General features: G+C 34.8%; 1 protein-coding gene and 1 long non-coding RNA gene across 2 annotated transcripts; one reads left to right on the plus strand and one right to left on the minus strand.

Moving 5' to 3' along the window:
• The first annotated feature begins 152 nt into the window (after nt 1-152).
• Nucleotides 153-5,960, plus strand: hspa9 (heat shock protein 9). Its single transcript, XM_077732238.1, has 15 exons — nt 153-454; nt 1,132-1,338; nt 1,510-1,691; nt 1,774-1,898; nt 1,979-2,052; nt 2,730-2,836; nt 3,143-3,305; nt 3,386-3,478; nt 3,715-3,924; nt 4,010-4,237; nt 4,324-4,546; nt 4,784-4,878; nt 5,181-5,273; nt 5,394-5,534; nt 5,648-5,960. Exons 2-15 carry the CDS (start codon nt 1,234-1,236, stop codon nt 5,726-5,728), a joined length of 1,920 nt encoding a protein of 639 aa, XP_077588364.1. The 5' UTR covers nt 153-454; nt 1,132-1,233; the 3' UTR covers nt 5,729-5,960.
• Nucleotides 5,260-27,087, minus strand: LOC144207044 (uncharacterized). Its single transcript, XR_013328550.1, has 5 exons — nt 27,014-27,087; nt 24,157-24,288; nt 23,990-24,084; nt 6,503-6,716; nt 5,260-6,081 (listed from the first exon to the last, which is right to left on the minus strand). It is a non-coding gene; the product is annotated as an uncharacterized LOC144207044 (long non-coding RNA).
• Between the last annotated feature and the right edge of the window lie 200 nt (nt 27,088-27,287).

Consider the following 27,287-nt stretch of genomic DNA (forward strand, 5'->3'; position numbering starts at 1 on the left):
TCATGGTTACATCAATTGGATTCATAAAATATTATGTATCTAGGAAGTACAGCATTGTTTTGTTATTTGTTCAGAAAATGTGTTATTTTTCCCCTAAATGTTAGAATTGTATTCAGGCATTTTAGTTTGACCCCGTTTAAGGGTCCTTCCGGTTAGCATGGTGTAACATGTGTTGGATAATTCCAGAAGGTACGTCGCAGTTCTTTAGCTTCTCCTCTCCGGACTCAACCCGCCGGGACAGTTTTCTTTAACCTTCCCGAACATCCGAACGCGGCGATTTCTCCCAAACTTAAGGCAGAAAGATCCGACTAGTCTTTGACATTTTCAACGTTTGTTCCTCTTTGGATTAGTTTGAGTTAGCCGAGCTGTCAAAATGTTGAGCGTCGCCAGAAACGTTTCAAGGACTCTGTCTACAAGGAATGGCGCACGAAATCTGTCTTCGTTGCTGACAAAGGTGAGTTTTTGACACGCGTGGATCATCAGAAGACAAACGACATCCATCTTCTCCGACGATCGCATCTCTTTGGGATGGTACCGGGAAATCGAATGTGCTAGCACGATGCTCACTAGCTTATTCGCCTGACTTTTCCAACGCCATTTGTCATTTAGTTATCACATGAAATATAGGAATCTTCTTTAAAATAGCTGTTTTTGTACTAATCGTAGTCATCAATAATAGTTTTTTCGCCTTATCGAAATTTGTTTATATGAATGACAGTTCTAAAGGCCATTCGGCGTTTGCGTAAATGTTTAATAATTTAATTTGCAATCGTATTTATTGTCGTAAGATGCTTGTTGTGTTAGTAGTTAAAGTTCGAGCACGTGTGTTATGTTTCATCACAAGCGGATGTGTGACCTTCACATCGATGTCCTCCAACCTATCTTGGGGGTCCTCAAACCTTGTAGCTCCAGATACTAGAACCTGTTTCGTAGTTGTTCTTTTTAAATGATCAAGGCTTGGAATCTACCAAAATTCAAGTTAATCATTATAGTATTTATCAATTGGCCCTGTATCTGATGACAGCTGAAGCTGTAACTGGGTGTCAGCATCCAGGGATTTCTCTTGTTTTCATTCCCAAGCATATCAGGGTCTATTTTTCTTAATGCAATTGCCTTGTGCTCTTTCCACAGGCTCACTGGAGTGCCCTCCAATCAGATACTCTCAGATCTCTATCCAGAAGAGACTATGCGTAAGTCTGTTTCAATTCATTTGTCTAAATCATTATTTTAAAAATGATTTTCTTTTGTAGATCGGAAGCCATCAAGGGGGCAGTCATTGGAATTGATCTAGGAACCACCAACTCCTGTGTTGCAGTCATGGAGGGTAAACAAGCAAAGGTAACATATTGCATCCATTATAAAATGTAATGGCGCCTATTAACGTACACATTTCAGCTTTATGTAACTGTGTAAAAAATGGCGAGGACCGTTGTTGTAGACTGAAAAGTTGAATGAAAAGTGCCTCACGTCAATCTGAACTCAATTTCCATTTATTGTCGTTGCGCACAGGTGTTGGAGAACTCCGAGGGGGCGAGGACCACCCCTTCAGTCATCGCCTTCACGGCCGAGGGCGAGCGTCTGATCGGCATGCCCGCTAAACGCCAGGCCGTCACCAATCCTCAGAATACGCTGTATGCCACCAAGCGACTCATTGGCCGCCGCTTTGACGACGCCGAAGTCCAGAAAGACCTGTGAGTTGACGCGTTCGTGGCAACGCCAGATGGTGAATAGATCATTTGAACTCATCACGGTTGTGCTCTCCTTTTTTAATAGGAAGAACGTGTCATACAAAATCGTGCGAGCTTCCAACGGCGACGCTTGGTTGGAGGCTCACGGGAAAATGTATTCGCCTAGCCAGGCTGGGGCCTTTGTCCTGATGAAGATGAAGGAGACGGCTGGTAAAGACTCTTTCTCTCATATTCCGGTGTATCCAAATGGCCAATGGTAACATTTTAACACGGTGTGGTTTTGCTTCCAGAGAACTACATGGGAACGAAAGTGAAGAACGCAGTGATCACAGTACCGGCTTATTTCAACGACTCTCAGAGACAGGTATGCGCTCGGCTCACTTACGTTGTTACCGTGGAACATCTAAAAGTGCGTCCTGTACAGGAAGATGTTTTCCTTTACAAATACAGTGTTCCCTCGCTACTTCGCGCTTCAGCTATTGCGGACTCAGAGCTTCGCAGATTTTTTTCAGGAAAAAATATATATAAAAAATGTCAAGATATTAAGTTAAAATTATAAATTACATCATCTTACAAGAGGTGGAAACAAAATATTCAATAAGAATTAGTAATTCCATCAACGAAATAGTCAATAAGATGGTGAGAGTTCAGGAATGGCATTGATGACGTCATGGCGCATCTTCACCGCCCCAAAAAACTGTTCACAACTCCCAATAACGATGTTTCTTACGTGCAAAAAAACAGCAGAAGATCCTCCATACGGACTACTATGATGTTTTTGCTTGGTGGTGCTTTTGTGCACGTGTTACACGTTTCTTTAAGCATTTTTGAAGGGGCCCGCCGCCTACTTCGCAGAAATGCACTTATTGCGGGGGGTCCCGGTCCCCATTAACCGCGATAAGCGAGGGAACACTGTACTGTTGAAATGGGTCCAAGCGCACAATAAGTAAGCTCGATGTCAGAAAAAGACTGTGAAAGCAAAGAAGCCTTAGAATAAAGCTGTATTTAGTTCCCTTTTTTGACCAATGCTATTTGTTGCAGGCGACCAAAGACGCCGGTCAGATTGCCGGCTTGAACGTGTTGCGCGTGATCAACGAACCCACGGCGGCGGCCCTGGCTTACGGCTTGGACAAAACCCAGGACAAGATGTGAGTAGAAATGCTGCTTGCCAAAGTCCAACACAAAATGAAAATATTCCTTATGGTATGGAGAAGAGATGGGTGATATGGCTATATATACTGGTGTTCATCTCGCAACAGCGCCCCTGTTTTTTGTGGTGATCGGGCGGTGTAATTGCAACTTTAAATCATCCATTTTTGTTTTATTGAACGTTTTGCATATAGTTGTTGAAAAAAAGTTATTTTATGATAATTATCCTTTTATCGCCAAGCTCTACTTCTAATTGTAAGATTGGTTCTGAGCCAGCCGGTCACGACGCCATGTTTGTTTTCCAGCATTGCCGTGTATGATCTCGGCGGTGGTACTTTTGATATCTCCATCTTGGAGATCCAGAAGGGAGTTTTTGAGGTGAAGTCCACCAACGGCGACACCATCCTCGGAGGGGAGGACTTTGACCTGCCCCTTCTTAAACACATTGTCAAGGAATTTAAGAGAGAGGTGAATCATCATAGACCTGTTCGTTTAAGCACCCCTGGCGGACTGCAACGTTAAAGTTTCATGTTTTCTTGCCGTTTTAGTCCGGTGTGGATCTGACCAAAGACACCATGGCCCTCCAAAGAGTCCGAGAGGCGGCTGAGAAAGCCAAGTGTGAGCTGTCGTCCTCCCTGCAGGTATGCCAACATTTTCTTTGTGTTCTGACTGACCAAAATAAACTAAGCATATTCACGGGTATGTTAATTTTACTCTATCGACGAATTGGTCCAGCATAGATGATACTTTGGAAAAAAGATTTGTCATTTTTAGTCATCGTCAAGTCGCAGTTTGATTTGGTCAAGCCTCGTTCTGGGGCATCTTTACTTATCCCAACGCCGTGACCTCCTAATCATCTCCACTCTCCTCCTTGTAGACTGACATCAATCTTCCCTACCTGACCATGGACGCATCGGGTCCCAAACATCTCAACATGAAGATAAGCCGTGCTCAGTTTGAAGGCCTGGTAGCCGACTTGATCCGTCGCACGGTGGCTCCCTGTCAGAAGGCCATGCAAGATGCCGAGGTGTCAAAAGGTGACATAGGCGAGGTGCTTCTGGTTGGAGGAATGTCTCGCATGCCAAAGGTACGTGCCCATGCCTTTTCTAGACTTTAGGCTCGCCAGCTCTGTGTGGACGCCCGGCCGCAATGACCGTGTCACCCTCTTGTAGGTCCAGCAAACGGTTCAGGACCTGTTTGGCCGCGCCCCCAGCAAGTCCGTCAACCCGGACGAAGCCGTCGCCATCGGGGCGGCCATCCAGGGCGGCGTCCTCGCCGGAGATGTTACGGACGTGCTGCTTTTGGACGTGACGCCGCTGTCGCTGGGAATCGAGACTCTGGGCGGAGTCTTCACCAAACTTATCAACAGAAATACGACTATTCCCACTAAGAAGGGCCAGGTGCGGACCTATCCCAGTGGCTCATTGTCCACATTTAGCCCGTTAAAGCTCATGCGTTTTTTAATTTGTTTTTTTTCCACACCCAGGTTTTCTCCACGGCGGCAGATGGACAGACTCAAGTCGAGATCAAAGTGTGTCAGGGCGAGAGGGAGATGGCCACGGACAACAAGGTGCTGGGTCAGTTTACTTTGGTGGGCATCCCCCCCGCCCCACGAGGCGTTCCACAAATCGAGGTGACCTTTGACATCGACGCCAACGGCATCGTGCACGTGTCGGCCAAGGACAAAGGAACCGGCCGGGAACAGCAAAGTGAGTTTGAAGGGGCCTAATCAATTGAAAAAATCAATTCAGTTCAGTTATTTACCACATTTTCGTTCCATTTTCATGTCAAATTGACGTTTTAAGAGCTTTTAGAAATGATGTTGTTAGATGCGCGGTTTAACTTGAATGCCAAACCAAATAGTCTAAGGATAAAATTAGGCATTTAAGTTCCTTTTGTTCTTTTCTTTTTTTTTTTAAATGTTATCTTGGTGGTTTTATCTGCAGTCGTTATCCAGTCATCAGGAGGACTCAGCAAAGATGACATTGAAAACATGGTCAAGAATGCTGAGAAGTATGCAGAGGAAGACAGAAGGAGAAAGGTGGGTTGGAGCCTTATTTCTAATCTGTATTTTAAACAAATGCTCCCTGTTTTTGTTTGATGCGCAACTGTAAAAAAATGGAATAACCCAGATTGTCACTTTAAAAAACAATCAATGCGCATTGTAATCATAAATTGGTTTAGTTTTCACTGTTACTTCAAAGCAGATTGATAATGATGGTATTGATTGGGTATTTCTTTTTAGGCACACCACATTTTGAAACTTGAAATTATAGTCATGTAAGAAAAAAGTTATCTATGTTTGACTGAATCTCATATTTGCCCCCATTTCATGTCTTCTAGGAGCGTGTGGAGGCTGTAAATATGGCAGAAGGCATTGTTCACGACACAGAGACCAAGATGGAGGAATTCAAGGACCAGCTTCCAGCAGATGAGGTCAATTGCAATTTTATTTGCCGTTACTTTTCTCCTCATTTCACTGCTAAAGTATGCAGTCGTCACTACTCTTGGGAAAGGCAGAATTAGATCACCTCATCTTCCTTTCCCTCCCCGCAGTGCGCCAAGCTGAAGGAAGAGATCACCAAGGTCCGAGATCTTCTCACCAACAAGGACTCGGAAACGGGGGAGAACATCAAGCAGGCGGCCAGCAACCTTCAGCAGTCGTCTCTCAAACTTTTCGAAATGGCCTACAAAAAGGTGAGTGCACACAAAATACTACTTGAGCAAAACATTTGGAGTGGGAATGTTTGCTCGATACAAACTGGTACGTGGTTTGACGTGTGGTGCCCTTGTGCCCTTCCCTCCCGCAGATGGCGTCCGAGCGCGAAAACAGCAGCTCCGACAACTCCAGTTCTAGCTCGGAGGGCGAGAAGAAGGAAGGCCAGCAGTAGACTTTGGACTTTGAAGTGCGCAATTGCTGTTGTCGACTTTGACAACAGGACTGATATGGTATGGGTGTGCTGTTGTGAATGTTGGCAATCAAGATTATCTATGTTTGGATGGATGAATGGATGGATGGTGTATGTTAATGTGGATGTATGCAGGGAAGGCCATTGAAATTGGGAAAGGTGGGACACTGTTATCATGTTCTTTTGTAATAAAAACTAAATAGAAGGCTTAAAACTGCTTGAAGTGAGTGTGCTTTGTCAAAAGCTTCAACACTTAACCTGTGACCAATTGAAAATGAGGTAGTAATGAGAAAACTTATTCTTTCTGGCCCGCAGATGGAGACATTTATCAGCACCTGAAAAGAGAACAGTCATGATCTGTATGCAGCATTTGTCCTTATTCAAGGGTGGCCAACTGCCGTCCTCGAGAGACGCTCGTTATCTGGTCTGTTTTCCATATCTCCCTCTTCTACCACACTTGAATCAAATAACCTGCTGTCCAGAAACTTGTTATCAATCCAGATTATTTGATTCCGGTGTGTTGTTGTTGGGTGATATGGTAAAAAAGATTGGATAGTGGGTCTTGGGAACTGAAGTTGACCACCCTTGATGTATAGTAAGACTATTTGTTCCAAAAATACCATGTATAGGTAGGCTTTCTTTTAAAATGTATATTAAGGCTTAGTGTCATAAATAATATCTTAATTGAAATCCTGTTGAAAATGCAATCATATTCCTATTTTGCTTGGTCCCTTCGTGGCCCAGAGGTTAACTCACTTGTCTCCTGTCTGGGTGGCGTGGGTTCAATTCCCGGTTGGGACACTTTTTCCACTTAGTTGTTTCTGTGGACTTGGTAGTCAAGAAACTCAAATGATGACAAAGGAAAGTGCAATCACTTGGTGGCGCAGAGGTTAGTGCACTGGACTCCCACCTGGGAGACCTGGGTTCGCTTCCCGCTGTCGCACTTTGGCTGATCACTACACCATGTGGTCTGGAAAATGGAACAAGAAGGGGGAAAAAAAAAAAAAACTTTTTAATCTATATTAAACACTTAGTCATATTTTTCAGCAAAAGGTTATATTCCGAACTGCCTTCGGCAGTTCGGAAGACAGTTGAAGGACCTGTCCGTGCGAAAGGCGTTCTCGGGTCGGCCTTCGGCCGACCCTCGACCGCTTGCTTGGTCAGTCAACCGCCGACACCGGGAAGCGAACTCACGTTCTCCCCGTGCAAAGGCGAGTGTGCAACCCACTACACCAACTTGTGCCCCACTTATACATAGGTGTTGAAACGTTTTATCCAAGGAAACTGGGTGAAACACTTAGTCATTTTTTTCACAAAATGCTTCATCCACCACTGAAGACCTATACACTTAAACACTTAGGTATTAGAATTTATTCTTTTAATTGAATAATATTTGGAAAATCTTTGCCTGCACTGGGATTTGAACCCAGGACCTCATAGGCGACAGACTGATGACTTAGCCACTGGGCCACCACCCAGTGAGAGAAAGTGGTAGTACTTATAGTTTTACCTCTTTTATTTACCTGAAACACTTAGTCATTTTTTGGACAAAATGCTTCATCCACTACTGATTCAGTTAAACACTTAGGCATTAGAACTTATTATTTTAACTGAATAATAATATTGGGAAAATCTTTGCAGGCACTTGGATTCGAACCATGGACCACAGATGTGGGAGACTGATGACTTAACCACTGGGCCACCACCCTGTGAGAGAAAGCAGTAGTACTTGTACTTTATCTTTTCCATTTACCTGAAAATATTGGGAAAATCTTTGCATGCACTTGGATTCGAACTTGGGTCCACAGATAGGGGAGACTGTTGACTTATCCACTGGGCCACCACCTTATGAGAGAAAGCAGTAGTACTTGTACTTTATCTTTTCCATTTACCTGAAAATATTGGGAAAATGTTTGCATGCACTTGGATTTGAACTTGGGTCCACAGATATGGGAGACTGATGACTTATCCACTGGGCCACCAGAGACCAGTTTTGTCTCTTTTCACTCCCAGATCATACTTGGTACTTTACAGTATTTTCACTCACTGGACCACAGGCTCCCAGAAGTAAGCAGTAGTATTTATTCTTTTGTCTGTTACAACTATTAGTATAGAAATGCATTTTTTTTTCATAAAAGACGACGTCGTTTTGTGAGGCTTTTTGTTGTTGTAAAAAAACGACATAGTATAGTAGCTTTTTTCCCCCAAAAAAACGACATAGTATAGTAAGGCTTTTTTTCCTTAAAAAACGACATAGTATAGTAAGGCTTTTTTTCCTAAAAAAACGACATAGCATAGTAAGGCTTTTTTTCCTAAAAAAACGACATAGTATAGTAAGGCTTTTTTTCCTAAAAAAACGACATAGTATAGTAAGGCTTTTTTTCCTAAAAAAACGACATAGTAAAGTAAGGCTTTTTTTCCTAAAAAACGACATAGTATAGTAAGGCTTTTTTTCCTAAAAAAACGACATAGTATAGTAAGGCTTTTTTTCCTAAAAAACGACATAGTATAGTAAGGCTTTTTCCCCCAAAAAACGACATAGTATAGTAAGGCTTTTTCCCCCCAAAAAACGACATAGTATAGTAAGGCTTTTTTTTCTAAAAAAACGACATAGTATAGTAAGGCTTTTTTTCCTAAAAAAACGACATAGTATAGTAAGGCTTTTTTCCCTAAAAAAACAACATAGTATAGTAAGGCTTTTTTTCCTAAAAAACGACATAGTATATTAAGGCTTTTTTCCCCCAAAAAACGACATAGTATAGTAAGGCTTTTTTTCCTAAAAAACGACATAGTATAGTAAGGCTTTTTTCCTCAAAAAACGACATAGTATAGTAAGGCTTTTTTTCCTCAAAAAACGACATAGTATAGTAAGGCTTTTTTTCCTCAAAAAACGACATAGTATATATAGTAAGGCTTTTTTTCCTCAAAAAACGACATAGTATAGTAAGGCTTTTTTTCCTAAAAAAACGACATAGTATAGTAAGGCTTTTTCACCCCAAAAAACGACATAGTATAGTAAGGCTTTTTTTTCTAAAAAAACGACATAGTATAGTAAGGCTTTTTTTCCTAAAAAACGACATAGTATAGTAAGGCTTTTTTTCCTAAAAAAACGACATAGTATAGTGAGGCTTTTTTTCCCAAAAAAACGACATAGTATAGTAAGGCTTTTTTTCCTAAGAAAAACGACATAGTATAGTAAGGCTTTTTTTCCTAAAAAACGACATAGTATAGTAAGGCTTTTTTTCCTAAAAAAACGACATAATATAGTAAGGCTTTTTTCCCCAAAAAACGACATAGTATAGTAAGGCTTTTATCCCCCAAAAAACGACATAGTATAGTAAGGCTTTTTTTCCTAAAAAACGACATAGTATAGTAAGGCTTTTTTTCCTAAAAAAACGACATAGTATAGTAAGGCTTTTTTTCCTAAAAAACGACATAGTATAGTAAGGCTTTTTTTCCTAAAAAAACGACATAGTATAGTAAGGCTTTTTTCCCTAAAAAAACAACATAGTATAGTAAGGCTTTTTTTCCTAAAAAACGACATAGTATATTAAGGCTTTTTTCCCCCAAAAAACGACATAGTATAGTAAGGCTTTTTTCCCCAAAAAACGACAGTATAGTAAGGCTTTTTTCCCCCAAAAAATGACATAGTATAGTAAGGCTTTTTTTCCTAAAAAAACGACATAGTATAGTAAGGCTTTTTTTCCTAAAAAAACGACATAGTATAGTAAGGCTTTTTTTCCTAAAAAAACGACATAGTATAGTAAGGCTTTTTTTCCTAAAAAACGACATAGTATAGTAAGGCTTTTTTTTCCTAAAAAAACGACATAGTATAGTAAGGTTTTTTTTCCTAAAAAAACGACATAGTATAGTAAGGCTTTTTTTCCCAAAAAACGACATAGTATATTAAGACTTTTTTTCCTAAAAAAACGACATAGTATAGTAAGGCTTTTTTTCCTAAAAAAACGACATAGTATAGTAAGGCTTTTTTCCCCCAAAAAACGACATAGTATAGTAAGGCTTTTTTTCCCCAAAAAACGACATAGTATAGTAAGGCTTTTTTTCCTAAAAAAACGACATAGTATAGTAAGGCTTTTTTTCCTAAAAAAAAAGACATAGTATAGTAAGGCTTTTTTTCCTAAAAAAACGACATAGTATAGTAAGGCTTTTTTTCCTAAAAAAACGACATAGTATAGTAAGGCTTTTTTCCCCCAAAAAACGACATAGTATATTAAGGCTTTTTTCCCCCAAAAAACGACATAGTATAGTAAGGCTTTTTTTCCTAAAAAAACGACATAGTATAGTAAGGCTTTTTTTCCTAAAAAACGACATAGTATAGTAAGGCTTTTTTTCCTAAAAAAACGACATAGTATAGTGAGGCTTTTTTTCCTAAAAAAACGACATAGTATAGTAAGGCTTTTTTTCCTAAAAAAACGACATTGTATAGTAAGGCTTTTTTTCCTAAAAAAAAAGACATAGTATAGTAAGGCTTTTTTTCCTAAAAAAACGACATAGTATAGTAAGGCTTTTTTTCCTAAGAAACGACATAGTATAGTAAGGCTTTTTTTCCTAAAAAAAACGACATAGTATAGTAAGGCTTTTTTTCCTAAAAAAACGACATAGTATAGTAAGGCTTTTTTACCCCAAAAAACGACATAGTATAGTAAGGCTTTTTTTCCCAAAAAAACGACATAGTATAGTAAGGCTTTTTTTCCTAAAAAACGACATAGTATAGTAAGGCTTTTTTTCCCCAAAAAACGACATAGTATAGTAAGGCTTTTTTCCCCCAAAAAACGACATAGTATAGTAAGGCTTTTTTTCCTAAAAAAACGACATAGTATAGTAAGGCTTTTTTTCCTAAAAAACGACATAGTATAGTAAGGCTTTTTTCCACCAAAAAACGACATAGTATAGTAAGGCTTTTTTTCCTAAAAAAACGACATAGTATAGTAAGGCTTTTTTTCCCCAAAAAACGACATAGTATAGTAAGGCTTTTTTTCCTAAAAAACGACATAGTATAGTAAGGCTTTTTTTCCTAAAAAACGACATAGTATAGTAAGGCTTTTTTTCCTAAAAAAACGACATAGTATAGTAAGGCTTTTTTTCCTAAAAAAACGACATTGTATAGTAAGGCTTTTTTTCCTAAGAAAAACGACATAGTATAGTAAGGCTTTTTTTCCTAAAAAACGACATAGTATAGTAAGGCTTTTTTTCCTAAAAAACGACATAGTATAGTAAGGCTTTTTTTCCTAAAAAAACGACATAGTATAGTAAGGCTTTTTTTCCTAAAAAAACGACATAGTATAGTAAGGCTTTTTTTCCTAAAAAAACGACATAGTAAAGTAGGGCTTTTTTTTCCTAAAAAACGACATAGTATGGTAAGGCTTTTTTTCCTAAAAAAACGACATAGTATAGTAAGGCTTTTTTTTTCTAAAAAACGACATAGTATAGTAAGGCTTTTTCCCCCAAAAAACGACATAGTATAGTAAGGCTTTTTCCCCCCAAAAAACGACATAGTATAGTAAGGCTTTTTTTTCTAAAAAAACGACATAGTATAGTAAGGCTTTTTTTCCTAAAAAAACGACATAGTATAGTAAGGCTTTTTTTCCTAAAAAACGACATAGTATATTAAGGCTTTTTTCCCCCAAAAAACGACATAGTATAGTAAGGCTTTTTTTCCTAAAAAACGACATAGTATAGTAAGGCTTTTTTCCCCCAAAAAACGACATAGTATATTAAGGCTTTTTTCCCCCAAAAAACGACATAGTATAGTAAGGCTTTTTTTCCTAAAAAAACGACATAGTATAGTAAGGCTTTTTTTCCTAAAAAAACGACATAGTATAGTAAGGCTTTTTTTCCTAAAAAACGACATAGTATAGTAAGGCTTTTTTTCCTAAAAAAACGACATAGTATAGTAAGGCTTTTTTTCCTAAAAAAACGGCATAGTATAGTAAGGCTTTTTCCCCCAAAAAAACGACATAGTATAGTAAGGCTTTTTTTCCTAAAAAACGACATAGTATAGTAAGGCTTTTTTTCCTAAAAAAACGACATAGTATAGTAAGGCTTTTTTTCCTAAAAAAACGACATAGTATAGTAAGGCTTTTTTTCCTAAAAAACGACATAGTATAGTAAGGCTTTTTTTCCTAAAAAAACGACATAGTATAGTAAGGCTTTTTTTCCTAAAAAAACGACATAGTATAGTAAGGCTTTTTTTCCTAAAAAAACGACATAGTAAAGTAAGGCTTTTTTTCCTAAAAAACGACATAGTATAGTAAGGCTTTTTTTTCCTAAAAAAACGACATAGTATAGTAAGGCTTTTTTTCCTAAAAAACGACATAGTATAGTAAGGCTTTTTTTCCTAAAAAAACGACATAGTATAGTAAGGCTTTTTTTCCTAAAAAAACGACATAGTATAGTAAGGTTTTTTTTCCTAAAAAACGACATAGTATAGTAAGGCTTTTTTTCCTAAAAAAACGACATAGTATAGTAAGGCTTTTTTCCCCAAAAAAACGACATAGTATAGTAAGGCTTTTTTTTTCCTAAAAATTGACATAGTATAGTAAGGCTTTTTCCCCCAAAAAACGACATAGTATAGTAAGGCTTTTTTCCCCCAAAAAACGACATAGTATAGTAAGGCTTTTTCCCCCCAAAAAACGACATAGTATAGTAAGGCTTTTTCACCCCAAAAAACGACATAGTATAGTAAGGCTTTTTTTTCTAAAAAAACGACATAGTATAGTAAGGCTTTTTTTCCTAAAAAACGACATAGTATAGTAAGGCTTTTTTTCCTAAAAAAACGACATAGTATAGTGAGGCTTTTTTTCCTAAAAAAACGACATAGTATAGTAAGGCTTTTTTTCCTAAAAAAACGACATTGTATAGTAAGGCTTTTTTTCCTAAGAAAAACGACATAGTATAGTAAGGCTTTTTTTCCTAAAAAACGACATAGTATAGTAAGGCTTTTTTTCCTAAAAAAACGACATAATATAGTAAGGCTTTTTTCCCCAAAAAACGACATAGTATAGTAAGGCTTTTATCCCCCAAAAAACGACATAGTATAGTAAGGCTTTTTTTCCTAAAAAACGACATAGTATAGTAAGGCTTTTTTTCCTAAAAAAACGACATAGTATAGTAAGGCTTTTTTTCCTAAAAAACGACATAGTATAGTAAGGCTTTTTTTCCTAAAAAAACGACATAGTATAGTAAGGCTTTTTTCCCTAAAAAAACAACATAGTATAGTAAGGCTTTTTTTCCTAAAAAACGACATAGTATATTAAGGCTTTTTTCCCCCAAAAAACGACATAGTATAGTAAGGCTTTTTTCCCCAAAAAACGACAGTATAGTAAGGCTTTTTTCCCCCAAAAAATGACATAGTATAGTAAGGCTTTTTTTCCTAAAAAAACGACATAGTATAGTAAGGCTTTTTTTCCTAAAAAAACGACATAGTATAGTAAGGTTTTTTTTCCCTAAAAAACGACATAGTATAGTAAGGCTTTTTTTCCTAAAAAAACGACATAGTATAGTAAGGCTTTTTTTCCTAAAAAACGACATAGTATAGTAAGGCTTTTTTTCCTAAAAAAACGACATAGTATAGTAAGGTTTTTTTTCCTAAAAAAACGACATAGTATAGTAAGGCTTTTTTTCCCAAAAAACGACATAGTATATTAAGGCTTTTTTTCCTAAAAAAACGACATAGTATAGTAAGGCTTTTTTTCCTAAAAAAACGACATAGTATAGTAAGGCTTTTTTCCCCCAAAAAACGACATAGTATAGTAAGGCTTTTTTTCCCCAAAAAACGACATAGTATAGTAAGGCTTTTTTTCCTAAAAAAACGACATAGTATAGTAAGGCTTTTTTTCCTAAGAAACGACATAGTATAGTAAGGCTTTTTTTCCTAAAAAAAACGACATAGTATAGTAAGACTTTTTTTCCTAAAAAAACGACATAGTATAGTAAGGCTTTTTTACCCCAAAAAACGACATAGTATAGTAAGGCTTTTTTTCCCAAAAAAACGACATAGTATAGTAAGGCTTTTTTTCCTAAAAAACGACATAGTATAGTAAGGCTTTTTTTCCCCAAAAAACGACATAGTATAGTAAGGCTTTTTTCCCCCAAAAAACGACATAGTATAGTAAGGCTTTTTTTCCTAAAAAAACGACATAGTATAGTAAGGCTTTTTTTCCTAAAAAACGACATAGTATAGTAAGGCTTTTTTCCACCAAAAAACGACATAGTATAGTAAGGCTTTTTTTCCTAAAAAAACGACATAGTATAGTAAGGCTTTTTTTCCCCAAAAAACGACATAGTATAGTAAGGCTTTTTTTCCTAAAAAACGACATAGTATAGTAAGGCTTTTTTTCCTAAAAAACGACATAGTATAGTAAGGCTTTTTTTCCTAAAAAAACGACATAGTATAGTAAGGCTTTTTTTCCTAAAAAAACGACATTGTATAGTAAGGCTTTTTTTCCTAAGAAAAACGACATAGTATAGTAAGGCTTTTTTTCCTAAAAAACGACATAGTATAGTAAGGCTTTTTTTCCTAAAAAACGACATAGTATAGTAAGGCTTTTTTTCCTAAAAAAACGACATAGTATAGTAAGGCTTTTTTTCCTAAAAAAACGACATAGTATAGTCAGGCTTTTTTTCCTAAAAAAACGACATAGTAAAGTAAGGCTTTTTTTCCTAAAAAACGACATAGTATAGTAAGGCTTTTTTTCCTAAAAAAACGACATAGTATAGTAAGGCTTTTTTTCCTAAAAAACGACATAGTATAGTAAGGCTTTTTCCCCCAAAAAACGACATAGTATAGTAAGGCTTTTTTTCCTAAAAAAACGACAAAGTATAGTAAGGCTTTTTTTCCTAAAAAAACGACATAGTATAGTAAGGCTTTTTTTCCTAAAAAAACGACATAGTATAGTAAGGCTTTTTCCCCCAAAAAACGACATAGTATAGTAAGGCTTTTTTTCCTAAAAAAGGACATAGTATAGTAAGGCTTTTTTTCCTAAAAAAACGACATAGTATAGTAAGGCTTTTTCTCCTAAAAAAACGACATAGTATAGTAAGGCTTTTTTTCCTAAAAAAACGACATAGTATAGTCAGGCTTTTTTCCCTAAGAAACGACATAGTATAGTAAGGCTTTTTTTCCTAAAAAAAACGACATAGTATAGTAAGGTTTTTTTCCCTAAAAAACGACATAGTATAGTAAGGCTTTTTTTCCTAAAAAAACGACATATTATAGTAAGGCTTTTTTCCCCCAAAAAACGACATAGTATAGTAAGGCTTTTTTTCCTAAAAATTGACATAGTATAGTAAGGCTTTTTTCCCCAAAAAACGACAGTATAGTAAGGCTTTTTTCCCCCAAAAAACAACATAGTATAGTAAGGCTTTTTTTCCTAAAAAAACGACATAGTATAGTGAGGCTTTTTTTCCTAAAAAAACGACATAGTATAGTAAGGTTTTTTTTCCTAAAAAACGACATAGTATAGTAAGGCTTTTTTTCCGAAAAAAACGACATAGTATAGTAAGGCTTTTTTTCCTACAAAACGACATAGTATAGTAAGGCCTTTTCTTCCTAAAAAAACGACATAGTATAGTAAGGTTTTTTTTCCTAAAAAAACGTCATAGTATAGTAAGGCTTTTTTTCCCAAAAAACGACATAGTATAGTAAGGCTTTTTTTCCCCAAAAAAACGACATAGTATAGTAAGGCTTTTTTCCCCAAAAAAACGACATAGTATAGTAAGGCTTTTTTTCCTACAAAACGACATAGTATAGTAAGGTTTTTTTTCCTAAAAAAACGACATAGTATAGTAAGGCTTTTTTTCCGAAAAAAACGACATAGTATAGTAAGGCTTTTTTTCCTACAAAACGACATAGTATAGTAAGGCCTTTTTTTCCTAAAAAAACGACATAGTATAGTAAGGTTTTTTTTCCTAAAAAAACGTCATAGTATAGTAAGGCTTTTTTTCCCAAAAAACGACATAGTATAGTAAGGCTTTTTTTCCCTAAAAAACGACATAGTATAGTAAGGCTTTTTTTCCCCAAAAAACGACATAGTATAGTAAGGCTTTTTTCCCCAAAAAAACGACATAGTATAGTAAGGCTTTTTTTCCTAAAAAAACGACATAGTATAGTAAGGCTTTTTTTCCTAAAAAACGACATAGTATAGTAAGGCTTTTTTTTCTAAAAAAACGACATAGTATAGTAAGGCTTTTTTTCCTAAAAAAACGACATAGTATAGTAAGGCTTTTTTTCCTAAAAAACGACATAGTATAGTAGGGCTTTTTTTCCCCAAAAAACGACATAGTATAGTAAGGCTTTTTTCCCACCAAAAACGACATAGTATAGTAAGGCTTTTTTTCCTAAAAAAACGACATAGTATAGTAAGGCTTTTTTTCCTAAAAAAACGACATAGTATAGTAAGGCTTTTTCCCCCCAAAAAACGACATAGTATAGTAAGGCTTTTTTTTCTAAAAAAACGACATAGTATAGTAAGGCTTTTTTTCCTAAAAAAACGACATAGTATAGTAAGGCTTTTTTTCCTAAAAAACGACATAGTATAGTAGGGCTTTTTTTCCCCAAAAAACGACATAGTATAGTAAGGCTTTTTTCCCACCAAAAACGACATAGTATAGTAAGGCTTTTTTTCCTAAAAAAACGACATAGTATAGTAAGGCTTTTTTTCCTAAAAAAACGACATAGTATAGTAAGGCTTTTTCCCCCCAAAAAACGACATAGTATAGTAAGGCTTTTTTTCCTAAAAAAACGACATAGTATAGTAAGGCTTTTTTTCCTAAAAAAACGACATAGTATAGTAAGGCTTTTTTTTCCTAAAAAACGACATAGTATAGTAAGGCTTTTTTTCCTAAAAAAACGACATAGTATAGTAAGGCTTTTTTTCCTAAAAAAACGACATCGTATAGTAAGGCTTTTTTTCCTAAAAAACGACATAGTATAGTAAGGCTTTTTTTCCTAAAAAAACGACATAGTATAGTAAGGCTTTTTTTCCTAAAAAAACGACATAGTATAGTAAGGTTTTTTTTCCTAAAAAACGACATAGTATAGTAAGGCTTTTTTTCCTAAAAAAACGACATAGTATAGTAAGGCTTTTTTTCCTACAAAACGACATAGTATAGTAAGGCTTTTTTTTCCTAAAAAAAACGACATAGTATAGTAAGGTTTTTTTTCCTAAAAAAACGTCATAGTATAGTAAGGCTTTTTTCCCCAAAAAAACGACGTAGTATAGTAAGGCTTTTTTTCCTAAAAAACGACATAGTATAGTAAGGCTTTTTTTCCCCAAAAAACGACATAGTATAGTAAGGCTTTTTTTCCTAAAAAAACGACATAGTATAGTAAGGCTTTTTTTCCTAAAAAACGACATAGTATAGTAAGGCTTTTTTTCCTAAAAAAACGACATAGTATAGTAAGGCTTTTTTTCCTAAAAAACGACATAGTATAGTAAGGCTTTTTTCCCTAAAAAAACGACATAGTATAGTAAGGCTTTTTTTCCCCAAAAAACGACATAGTATAGTAAGGCTTTTTTCCCCCCAAAAACGACATAGTATAGTAAGGCTTTTTTTCCTAAAAAAACGACATAGTATAGTAAGGCTTTTTTTTCCTAAAAAAACGACATAGTATAGTAAGGCTTTTTCCCCCCAAAAAACGACATAGTATAGTAAGGCTTTTTTTCCTAAAAAAACGACATAGTATAGTAAGGCTTTTTTTCCTAAAAAAACGACATAGTATAGTAAGGCTTTTTCCCCCAAAAAACGACATAGTATAGTAAGGCTTTTTTTCCTAAAAAAGGACATAGTATAGTAAGGCTTTTTTTCCTAAAAAAACGACATAGTATAGTAAGGCTTTTTCTCCTAAAAAAACGACATAGTATAGTAAGGCTTTTTTTCCTAAAAAAACGACATAGTATAGTCAGGCTTTTTTCCCTAAGAAACGACATAGTATAGTAAGGCTTTTTTTCCTAAAAAAACGACATAGTATAGTAAGGTTTTTTTCCCTAAAAAACGACATAGTATAGTAAGGCTTTTTTTCCTAAAAAAACGACATATTATAGTAAGGCTTTTTTCCCCCAAAAAACGACATAGTATAGTAAGGCTTTTTTTCCTAAAAATTGACATAGTATAGTAAGGCTTTTTTCCCCAAAAAACGACAGTATAGTAAGGCTTTTTTCCCCCAAAAAACAACATAGTATAGTAAGGCTTTTTTTCCTAAAAAAACGACATAGTATAGTGAGGCTTTTTTTCCTAAAAAAACGACATAGTATAGTAAGGTTTTTTTTCCTAAAAAACGACATAGTATAGTAAGGCTTTTTTTCCGAAAAAAACGACATAGTATAGTAAGGCTTTTTTTCCTACAAAACGACATAGTATAGTAAGGCCTTTTCTTCCTAAAAAAACGACATAGTATAGTAAGGTTTTTTTTCCTAAAAAAACGTCATAGTATAGTAAGGCTTTTTTTCCCAAAAAACGACATAGTATAGTAAGGCTTTTTTTCCTAAAAAAACGACATAGTATAGTAAGGCTTTTTTTCCTAAAAAACGACATAGTATAGTAAGGCTTTTTTCCCTAAAAAAACGACATAGTATAGTAAGGCTTTTTTTCCCCAAAAAACGACATAGTATAGTAAGGCTTTTTTCCCCCCAAAAACGACATAGTATAGTAAGGCTTTTTTTCCTAAAAAAACGACATAGTATAGTAAGGCTTTTTTTTCCTAAAAAAACGACATAGTATAGTAAGGCTTTTTCCCCCCAAAAAACGACATAGTATAGTAAGGCTTTTTTTCCTAAAAAAACGACATAGTATAGTAAGGCTTTTTTTCCTAAAAAAACGACATAGTATAGTAAGGCTTTTTCCCCCAAAAAACGACATAGTATAGTAAGGCTTTTTTTCCTAAAAAAGGACATAGTATAGTAAGGCTTTTTTTCCCCAAAAAAACGACATAGTATAGTAAGGCTTTTTTCCCCAAAAAAACGACATAGTATAGTAAGGCTTTTTTTCCTACAAAACGACATAGTATAGTAAGGTTTTTTTTCCTAAAAAAACGACATAGTATAGTAAGGCTTTTTTTCCGAAAAAAACGACATAGTATAGTAAGGCTTTTTTTCCTACAAAACGACATAGTATAGTAAGGCCTTTTTTTCCTAAAAAAACGACATAGTATAGTAAGGTTTTTTTTCCTAAAAAAACGTCATAGTATAGTAAGGCTTTTTTTCCCAAAAAACGACATAGTATAGTAAGGCTTTTTTTCCCTAAAAAACGACATAGTATAGTAAGGCTTTTTTTCCCCAAAAAACGACATAGTATAGTAAGGCTTTTTTCCCCAAAAAAACGACATAGTATAGTAAGGCTTTTTTTCCTAAAAAAACGACATAGTATAGTAAGGCTTTTTTTCCTAAAAAACGACATAGTATAGTAAGGCTTTTTTTTCTAAAAAAACGACATAGTATAGTAAGGCTTTTTTTCCTAAAAAAACGACATAGTATAGTAAGGCTTTTTTTCCTAAAAAACGACATAGTATAGTAGGGCTTTTTTTCCCCAAAAAACGACATAGTATAGTAAGGCTTTTTTCCCACCAAAAACGACATAGTATAGTAAGGCTTTTTTTCCTAAAAAAACGACATAGTATAGTAAGGCTTTTTTTCCTAAAAAAACGACATAGTATAGTAAGGCTTTTTCCCCCCAAAAAACGACATAGTATAGTAAGGCTTTTTTTTCTAAAAAAACGACATAGTATAGTAAGGCTTTTTTTCCTAAAAAAACGACATAGTATAGTAAGGCTTTTTTTCCTAAAAAACGACATAGTATAGTAGGGCTTTTTTTCCCCAAAAAACGACATAGTATAGTAAGGCTTTTTTCCCACCAAAAACGACATAGTATAGTAAGGCTTTTTTTCCTAAAAAAACGACATAGTATAGTAAGGCTTTTTTTCCTAAAAAAACGACATAGTATAGTAAGGCTTTTTCCCCCCAAAAAACGACATAGTATAGTAAGGCTTTTTTTCCTAAAAAAACGACATAGTATAGTAAGGCTTTTTTTCCTAAAAAAACGACATAGTATAGTAAGGCTTTTTTTTCCTAAAAAACGACATAGTATAGTAAGGCTTTTTTTCCTAAAAAAACGACATAGTATAGTAAGGCTTTTTTTCCTAAAAAAACGACATCGTATAGTAAGGCTTTTTTTCCTAAAAAACGACATAGTATAGTAAGGCTTTTTTTCCTAAAAAAACGACATAGTATAGTAAGGCTTTTTTTCCTAAAAAAACGACATAGTATAGTAAGGTTTTTTTTCCTAAAAAACGACATAGTATAGTAAGGCTTTTTTTCCTAAAAAAACGACATAGTATAGTAAGGCTTTTTTTCCTACAAAACGACATAGTATAGTAAGGCTTTTTTTTCCTAAAAAAAACGACATAGTATAGTAAGGTTTTTTTTCCTAAAAAAACGTCATAGTATAGTAAGGCTTTTTTCCCCAAAAAAACGACGTAGTATAGTAAGGCTTTTTTTCCTAAAAAACGACATAGTATAGTAAGGCTTTTTTTCCCCAAAAAACGACATAGTATAGTAAGGCTTTTTTTCCTAAAAAAACGACATAGTATAGTAAGGCTTTTTTTCCTAAAAAACGACATAGTATAGTAAGGCTTTTTTTCCTAAAAAAACGACATAGTATAGTAAGGCTTTTTTTCCTAAAAAACGACATAGTATAGTAAGGCTTTTTTCCCTAAAAAAACGACATAGTATAGTAAGGCTTTTTTTCCCCAAAAAACGACATAGTATAGTAAGGCTTTTTTCCCCCCAAAAACGACATAGTATAGTAAGGCTTTTTTTCCTAAAAAAACGACATAGTATAGTAAGGCTTTTTTTTCCTAAAAAAACGACATAGTATAGTAAGGCTTTTTCCCCCCAAAAAACGACATAGTATAGTAAGGCTTTTTTTCCTAAAAAAACGACATAGTATAGTAAGGCTTTTTTTCCTAAAAAAACGACATAGTATAGTAAGGCTTTTTTTCCTAAAAAAACAACATAGTATAGTAAGGCTTTTTTTCCTAAGAAACGACATAGTATAGTAAGGCTTTTTTTCCTAAAAAAACGACATAGTATAGTAAGGTTTTTTTTTCCTAAAAAAACGTCATAGTATAGTAAGGCTTTTTTTCCCAAAAAAACGACATAGTATAGTAAGGCTTTTTTTCCTAAAAAACGACATAGTATAGTAAGGCTTTTTTTCCCCAAAAAACGACATAGTATAGTAAGGCTTTTTTTCCCCAAAAAACGACATAGTATAGTAAGGCTTTTTTTCCTAAAAAAACGACATAGTATAGTAAGGCTTTTTTTCCTAAAAAAACAACATAGTATAGTAAGGCTTTTTTTCCTAAGAAACGACATAGTATAGTAAGGCTTTTTTTCCTAAAAAAACGACATAGTATAGTAAGGCTTTTTTTCCTAAAAAAACGACATAGTATAGTAAGGCTTTTTCCCCCAAAAAACGACATAGTATAGTAAGGCTTTTTTTCCTAAAAAAGGACATAGTATAGTAAGGCTTTTTTTCCTAAAAAAACGACATAGTATAGTAAGGCTTTTTCTCCTAAAAAAACGACATAGTATAGTAAGGCTTTTTTTCCTAAAAAAACGACATAGTATAGTCAGGCTTTTTTTCCTAAAAAAACGACATATTATAGTAAGGCTTTTTTCCCCCAAAAAACGACATAGTATAGTAAGGCTTTTTTTCCTAAAAATTGACATAGTATAGTAAGGCTTTTTTCCCCAAAAAACGACAGTATAGTAAGGCTTTTTTCCCCCAAAAAACAACATAGTATAGTAAGGCTTTTTTTCCTAAAAAAACGACATAGTATAGTGAGGCTTTTTTTCCTAAAAAAACGACATAGTATAGTAAGGTTTTTTTTCCTAAAAAACGACATAGTATAGTAAGGCTTTTTTTCCGAAAAAAACGACATAGTATAGTAAGGCTTTTTTTCCTACAAAACGACATAGTATAGTAAGGCCTTTTCTTCCTAAAAAAACGACATAGTATAGTAAGGTTTTTTTTCCTAAAAAAACGTCATAGTATAGTAAGGCTTTTTTTCCCAAAAAACGACATAGTATAGTAAGGCTTTTTTTCCCTAAAAAACGACATAGTATAGTAAGGCTTTTTTTCCCCAAAAAAACGACATAGTATAGTAAGGCTTTTTTCCCCAAAAAAACGACATAGTATAGTAAGGCTTTTTTTCCTACAAAACGACATAGTATAGTAAGGTTTTTTTTCCTAAAAAAACGACATAGTATAGTAAGGCTTTTTTTCCGAAAAAAACGACATAGTATAGTAAGGCTTTTTTTCCTACAAAACGACATAGTATAGTAAGGCCTTTTTTTCCTAAAAAAACGACATAGTATAGTAAGGTTTTTTTTCCTAAAAAAACGTCATAGTATAGTAAGGCTTTTTTTCCCAAAAAACGACATAGTATAGTAAGGCTTTTTTTCCCTAAAAAACGACATAGTATAGTAAGGCTTTTTTTCCCCAAAAAACGACATAGTATAGTAAGGCTTTTTTCCCCAAAAAAACGACATAGTATAGTAAGGCTTTTTTTCCTAAAAAAACGACATAGTATAGTAAGGCTTTTTTTCCTAAAAAACGACATAGTATAGTAAGGCTTTTTTTTCCTAAAAAAACGACATAGTATAGTAAGGCTTTTTTTCTTCTTAAAAAACGACATAGTATAGTAAGGCTTTTTTTTCTTAAAAATGACATAGTATAGTTAGCCTAAAAAACGACACAGTATAAGAAGGCAGTTAAGCAGAGCAAACCAGGATTTGAACCGAGGTCCACCGAGGTGGGAGGCCAATGACTTTTCCACTGGACCACAGGCTCCAAAAAGTAAGCTGTAGTATTTATTGTTTTGTCTGTTACAATTATTAGTATAGTAAGGCTTTTTCTTTCTTAAAAACGACATAGTATAGCAAGGCTTAAAAAACAACATAGTATAATAAGGCTTAAAAACGACAGTATAATTAGGCTTTTTTTCTTAAAACACGCCATATAATATGGCTTTTTTCTTAAAAAATGACATGGTATAGTAAGGCTTTTTTTTCAGAAGAATCCTGATGCTCGCATTTGAACCCACAACCTCTGAACTGCAAGGCAGATGTGCTAACCCGTCTCCAACGCGCTCAGGAATCATCTTCTCGTGGTCTTTTTGAAAATGTTTTTTTTAACGTTTTTCATTGTCTTTCATGTTTGCAAAATGTTGCATCAATGTCTTTCGGTGCCATCCAAGCTGATTAATCCCTGGGAGATGGAAACGGGGGAAGGGGTGATCTATTTATATTGCCGATGTCTAACTTTGATGTGCGATGTTGGAAACTTTGATCCCTCGTTTCATTTGTCGACGAGAAACTTCCCGTGTATTTTGAGCGCGGTTGTTCTCTCATGAGCTGAACTCGTCTTGGAAGGCCGCAGGCAAACTTCAACCTGATTTTTGGTCAGGATTCTCATTGTCAGTATCAAAGCAAATGTTTTCACTTTTTTCCACAAGTTCTTGTCAATCAAATTTGACATGCAAATCCACTTTTTCACATATTTTGCCTATTGTATTTGATTAAACGTGACGTCTTTTTATTGTTTTTCTTATTGGGTTGATGGTAACATTTACATTTAATTGCAGCACTGACTTACTATAAATGATCGTTTTAAAAAAATAAAAGCCTTACTATACATGGTTGTTTTTTATTTAAAAAAAGGTCTTACTATACATGGTCATTTTTTAAATTATTTTTTTTTTTAAAAGGCCTTACTATATATAAATGGTCATTTTTTAAAGATAAAACGCCTTACTATACATGGTGGTTTAAAAAAATCGCCTTACTATACATGCGCTTTTTTCCAAAATAAAAGGCTCACTATACATGGTCTTTTTTTCCAAAATAAAAGCCTTTCTATAAATGGTCATTTATTATTATAATTATTATTATTTTTTGTTTAGCCCTAGTTACACCAAACTCATACATATAGCCTGCTTATTGTGCAAATTCAAATATATTTCTCTATGGATGCTTACATTTTAGGTTAGGAGGCAGTCAAGATCACATTACTATTGACTCTGTATTTTTTTTCTATCATATAGCATCAGTATGTACTGTTCCGAAATCCAAACCAAAACGCCCCAAAAATAAATAAATCTGAAAACCGACAACTTCCCACCTTGTCTCCCTCAGTCATGCCGTAACGGTCATAAATTTAACTCACCGTGTCATTTTGAAGGATGTCTCCATCGCAAAATTGCACCTTGAGGAGAGCGCAAGGAGAGAGGATGACTTCCTAGTGACAATGACACACCAACACTAGAACACAAGCACATTTGTTGGTCGGCAGCAAAAAGAGGTGTAGTAGAAAAAAAAAGGACCGATGCTGACCTTAGTGTTGAAGATAAAAAACCAAGGTAGGCGACATCCATCCAAATAAAGGGGCCATAAAATAGGCCGCTGCATCTGCATCCATAAACGGCAGCTTGCTTACTTTATTTTCAAATGGGATACTAGGGTAGCCTGAAAAAGAAACAGGAAGGACATTGTGAACAAAATACTTTGCTATTACTCAGAACACACACATAAAACCACAAAAAAAACAGGGGAATACTGTGAAAAACATTTCCACAGTAGTCTCTCATTTTTCGCGGGGTATAAAAAAAAAACGCCATATGTGAAAAACAGGGGAATACTGTAAATATATGTGCACGTACATACACTAAAATGATTTGAAGTATTTTAAAAACCACATAATTTCATTTTTTTGCTGTTTAAGAGGAGAAAAATGTCAATCAAGGCTAATATTTTCCAAAATGTCAGCCACGAAGAGTAAGTTATTACATACTTACATTATCTTAATGATTCTACTGCTAAAATTAGTGTGAAACTTAAATGTCAAGTTCAAAATATTTTTCAGACTCACTCATTTATTTTTGCAAAGTTCCATCACTTTATGAAAATCCTTTTAACGTGGTCTACCGGAATTTGCCTTTGGTAAACAGTCAAGTGGTAAAAGTAAGTAAAAAAGCTAGCAAATGCTGTGAATAAATCTTTTAAAAAATACAAATAAAAAAAAGATCGACATTGTCTCCCATCCCGACAAAATAAAGTTTTAAGGCTTACCCATAAAGCAACAGCAGAGTTTTACTCTGAAATGGCCATAATGGAAAACCATTAAATAGCCATCTACATAAATAATGGGGATGAGGCACTAACTATTTCAGCAAGATCCAAGTAAATAATGAGCTAATCCACAATCCTGACATTATTGTCAACCATTTCAATAGATTTATTTTTATGGTCTCAGTTGAGGAACTAAGCAAGCACTTTAAAGGCTCACATATTTGTGGCTATTGTGTGGACGTGACGAGAAGAAATATCAGGCAGGGCCTATATCAGTAGTAGAAAGTATTGCATTTCTCAACAACATCATTTAACCTTTACTAGTGACTTTTTAACAGATTCCCTCCAACACAGAACTTGGAAATCCAGTCTTACGTCAAGCAACAAGTACCATCACAAGTTACTGCTGACAAAATGTGACCGTGTTGTGTTTTTTTTAGGCTATAGTTATCAAAGTTATCAAAAAATGGTTCATATGTTACATTAATAGGTGCCTATTTTGTCTGCACTATTAAGTTAATGCAATGTTTATTTTTGGTTTCGGATCAGTTAAAAAGTCTTATTCTATATACACCTGGTCATATAAAAATGAAAATAAAAAAGCCTTACTATACATGGTCATTGAATTTCTAAAGCTTTACTATTCATGGTCATTTTTTCCTAAAACCTTACTATTCATTGTCATATTTGGAAAAAAAGCCTTACTATATATGGTCTTTTTTTTATCTATGTTTTTTTTATATAAAAGCCTTACCATACATCAGGGGTCGGTGACCTTTTTGACAGAGCGAGCCATAAACAATTCATATTTTCTAACATTATTTCTGGAGAGCCATTCTCAGAAATTTTAAAGTAAAAATATATATAAATGTACGTTTTTTTTTTTGGTAATTTCACCACTTTTAAAGTACAAAAACTCCACAAATTATTTTAACAAAATTGTTATGCTGTTGCTAATCAATCAGTATCAATGTGATTATGCAAAAACAAAATTATGATTAAAGTTGTACTAGAGTTAAAATCTGCCCAAGCCCCAAAATGCAACTTCTACTAATTCTTTCGAACCCTTTCATTGTGCATTCTTTGGCGAGTGTGACTCATACCCAGATGCGACTTATACTCCAAAAAATACGAAAAACATGCGCCAATATTTGATGTAAAACTGTTCCGTAGATTCAAATTGAACATGGCAACAACTAGCACTCCTAAACACACATTCCCAGACTAAATTCTCAAGTAGGCGCCATCCAAGTGTTTGCAGAGCGACCTAAAGTATACCACTAACCATTATTTTTATAGGCTAACAATCAAGGTGACAAAGGAAGACGCAGCACTTGCAGCGATAAACCGACGGAGGAGAGCTTTACATTGATTTCCAACTACGACTTTTATTGTTTTGATCTATTCTCACACCTCTTAGCGGCCTGCTTCTTGGCTCTATAAAAGTTAATGCCTAGCTGATTAATTTTAAACTTACATTTGGGTACGGAGGCAAACGCATTAAGATGTTATACTGAAATGGATGGTGTTGCCCAAGCGGGAAAACCAATGCCGGCTAAATGAAATAAAATTAAAAAATATACATATTAGAAATCCTTGTCGAGAGATGATTTATTGTAGTTTGACGTGCTCATGATGAATAAATGCAGCATTTATATAGGTAAAAGCAAAGATGGAACATTTGTCAATAAATCCATCATTAAATCAGCTTGCCGTTTGAGTGTCCGTCACCACTGATGACAAATTGTCATCTTCTTATTCCAAATCGACACCAAGTAATCATTTATTTTGTATAATGTACGTCGCTACGACAGCATCACGTGTAAGAAATACATCATAAAAAAGTTAGCGTATGCACGACATCAATCTGACCAACATTCACCTGACTTATGATAAAACAATCAATCATAAAGTGCTTAACGAAAGGTCAAGCAGCTTTCTCACTGGACATTTTGACTTTACGTGGCTATATTTATTACGCAGACCGCCGCCTTGTCAGATCCATCCATCCAGAGCCAGTTATAAAAAAAACAAAAACATTTATTCACTTAGTAGTGATTGGATGGCCAGAACAAATATGGATGCAGCTACAGGAAACAGAAAAATCACACATTCTGCTTACCTTTTCTGTCATTAAGCTTCTCATTAAGCTCATCTTTTGAGGTTCCAGGTTTCGGACAGGGGAAGCCAACACCTAAAATGAAAACAAAAGACATTGTCAACCATGAAAAACTTAGAAGATGTTTTGATTAAATGTATACATGCCAATATTAACCATCATCATGCCCGTACTTAAAAAAAAAACATCCACCATCGCTTACATTTGAAGCTTTTGAGGCAAAGTGTGAAGAGCAAAGGATTCAATTATGGTATTCTCTGCACTATAAGGCGTAACT

Source organism: Stigmatopora nigra, chromosome 14 (genome assembly GCF_051989575.1).
Source record: "Stigmatopora nigra isolate UIUO_SnigA chromosome 14, RoL_Snig_1.1, whole genome shotgun sequence".
NCBI classification, from domain to species: Eukaryota; Metazoa; Chordata; class Actinopteri; order Syngnathiformes; family Syngnathidae; genus Stigmatopora; species Stigmatopora nigra.

Excerpts from the sequence above, each read along its gene's own strand:
- hspa9 (XM_077732238.1), top strand. The coding sequence starts at position 1,234 with ATGATTTTCTTTTGTAGATCGGAAGCCATCAAGGGGGCAGTCATTGGA. Across the intron at positions 5,274-5,393 it reads ACCAGCTTCCAGCAGATGAG|TGCGCCAAGCTGAAGGAAGA; the intron begins GTCAATTGCAAT and ends CCCTCCCCGCAG. Across the intron at positions 5,535-5,647 it reads TCGAAATGGCCTACAAAAAG|ATGGCGTCCGAGCGCGAAAA; the intron begins GTGAGTGCACAC and ends TCCCTCCCGCAG.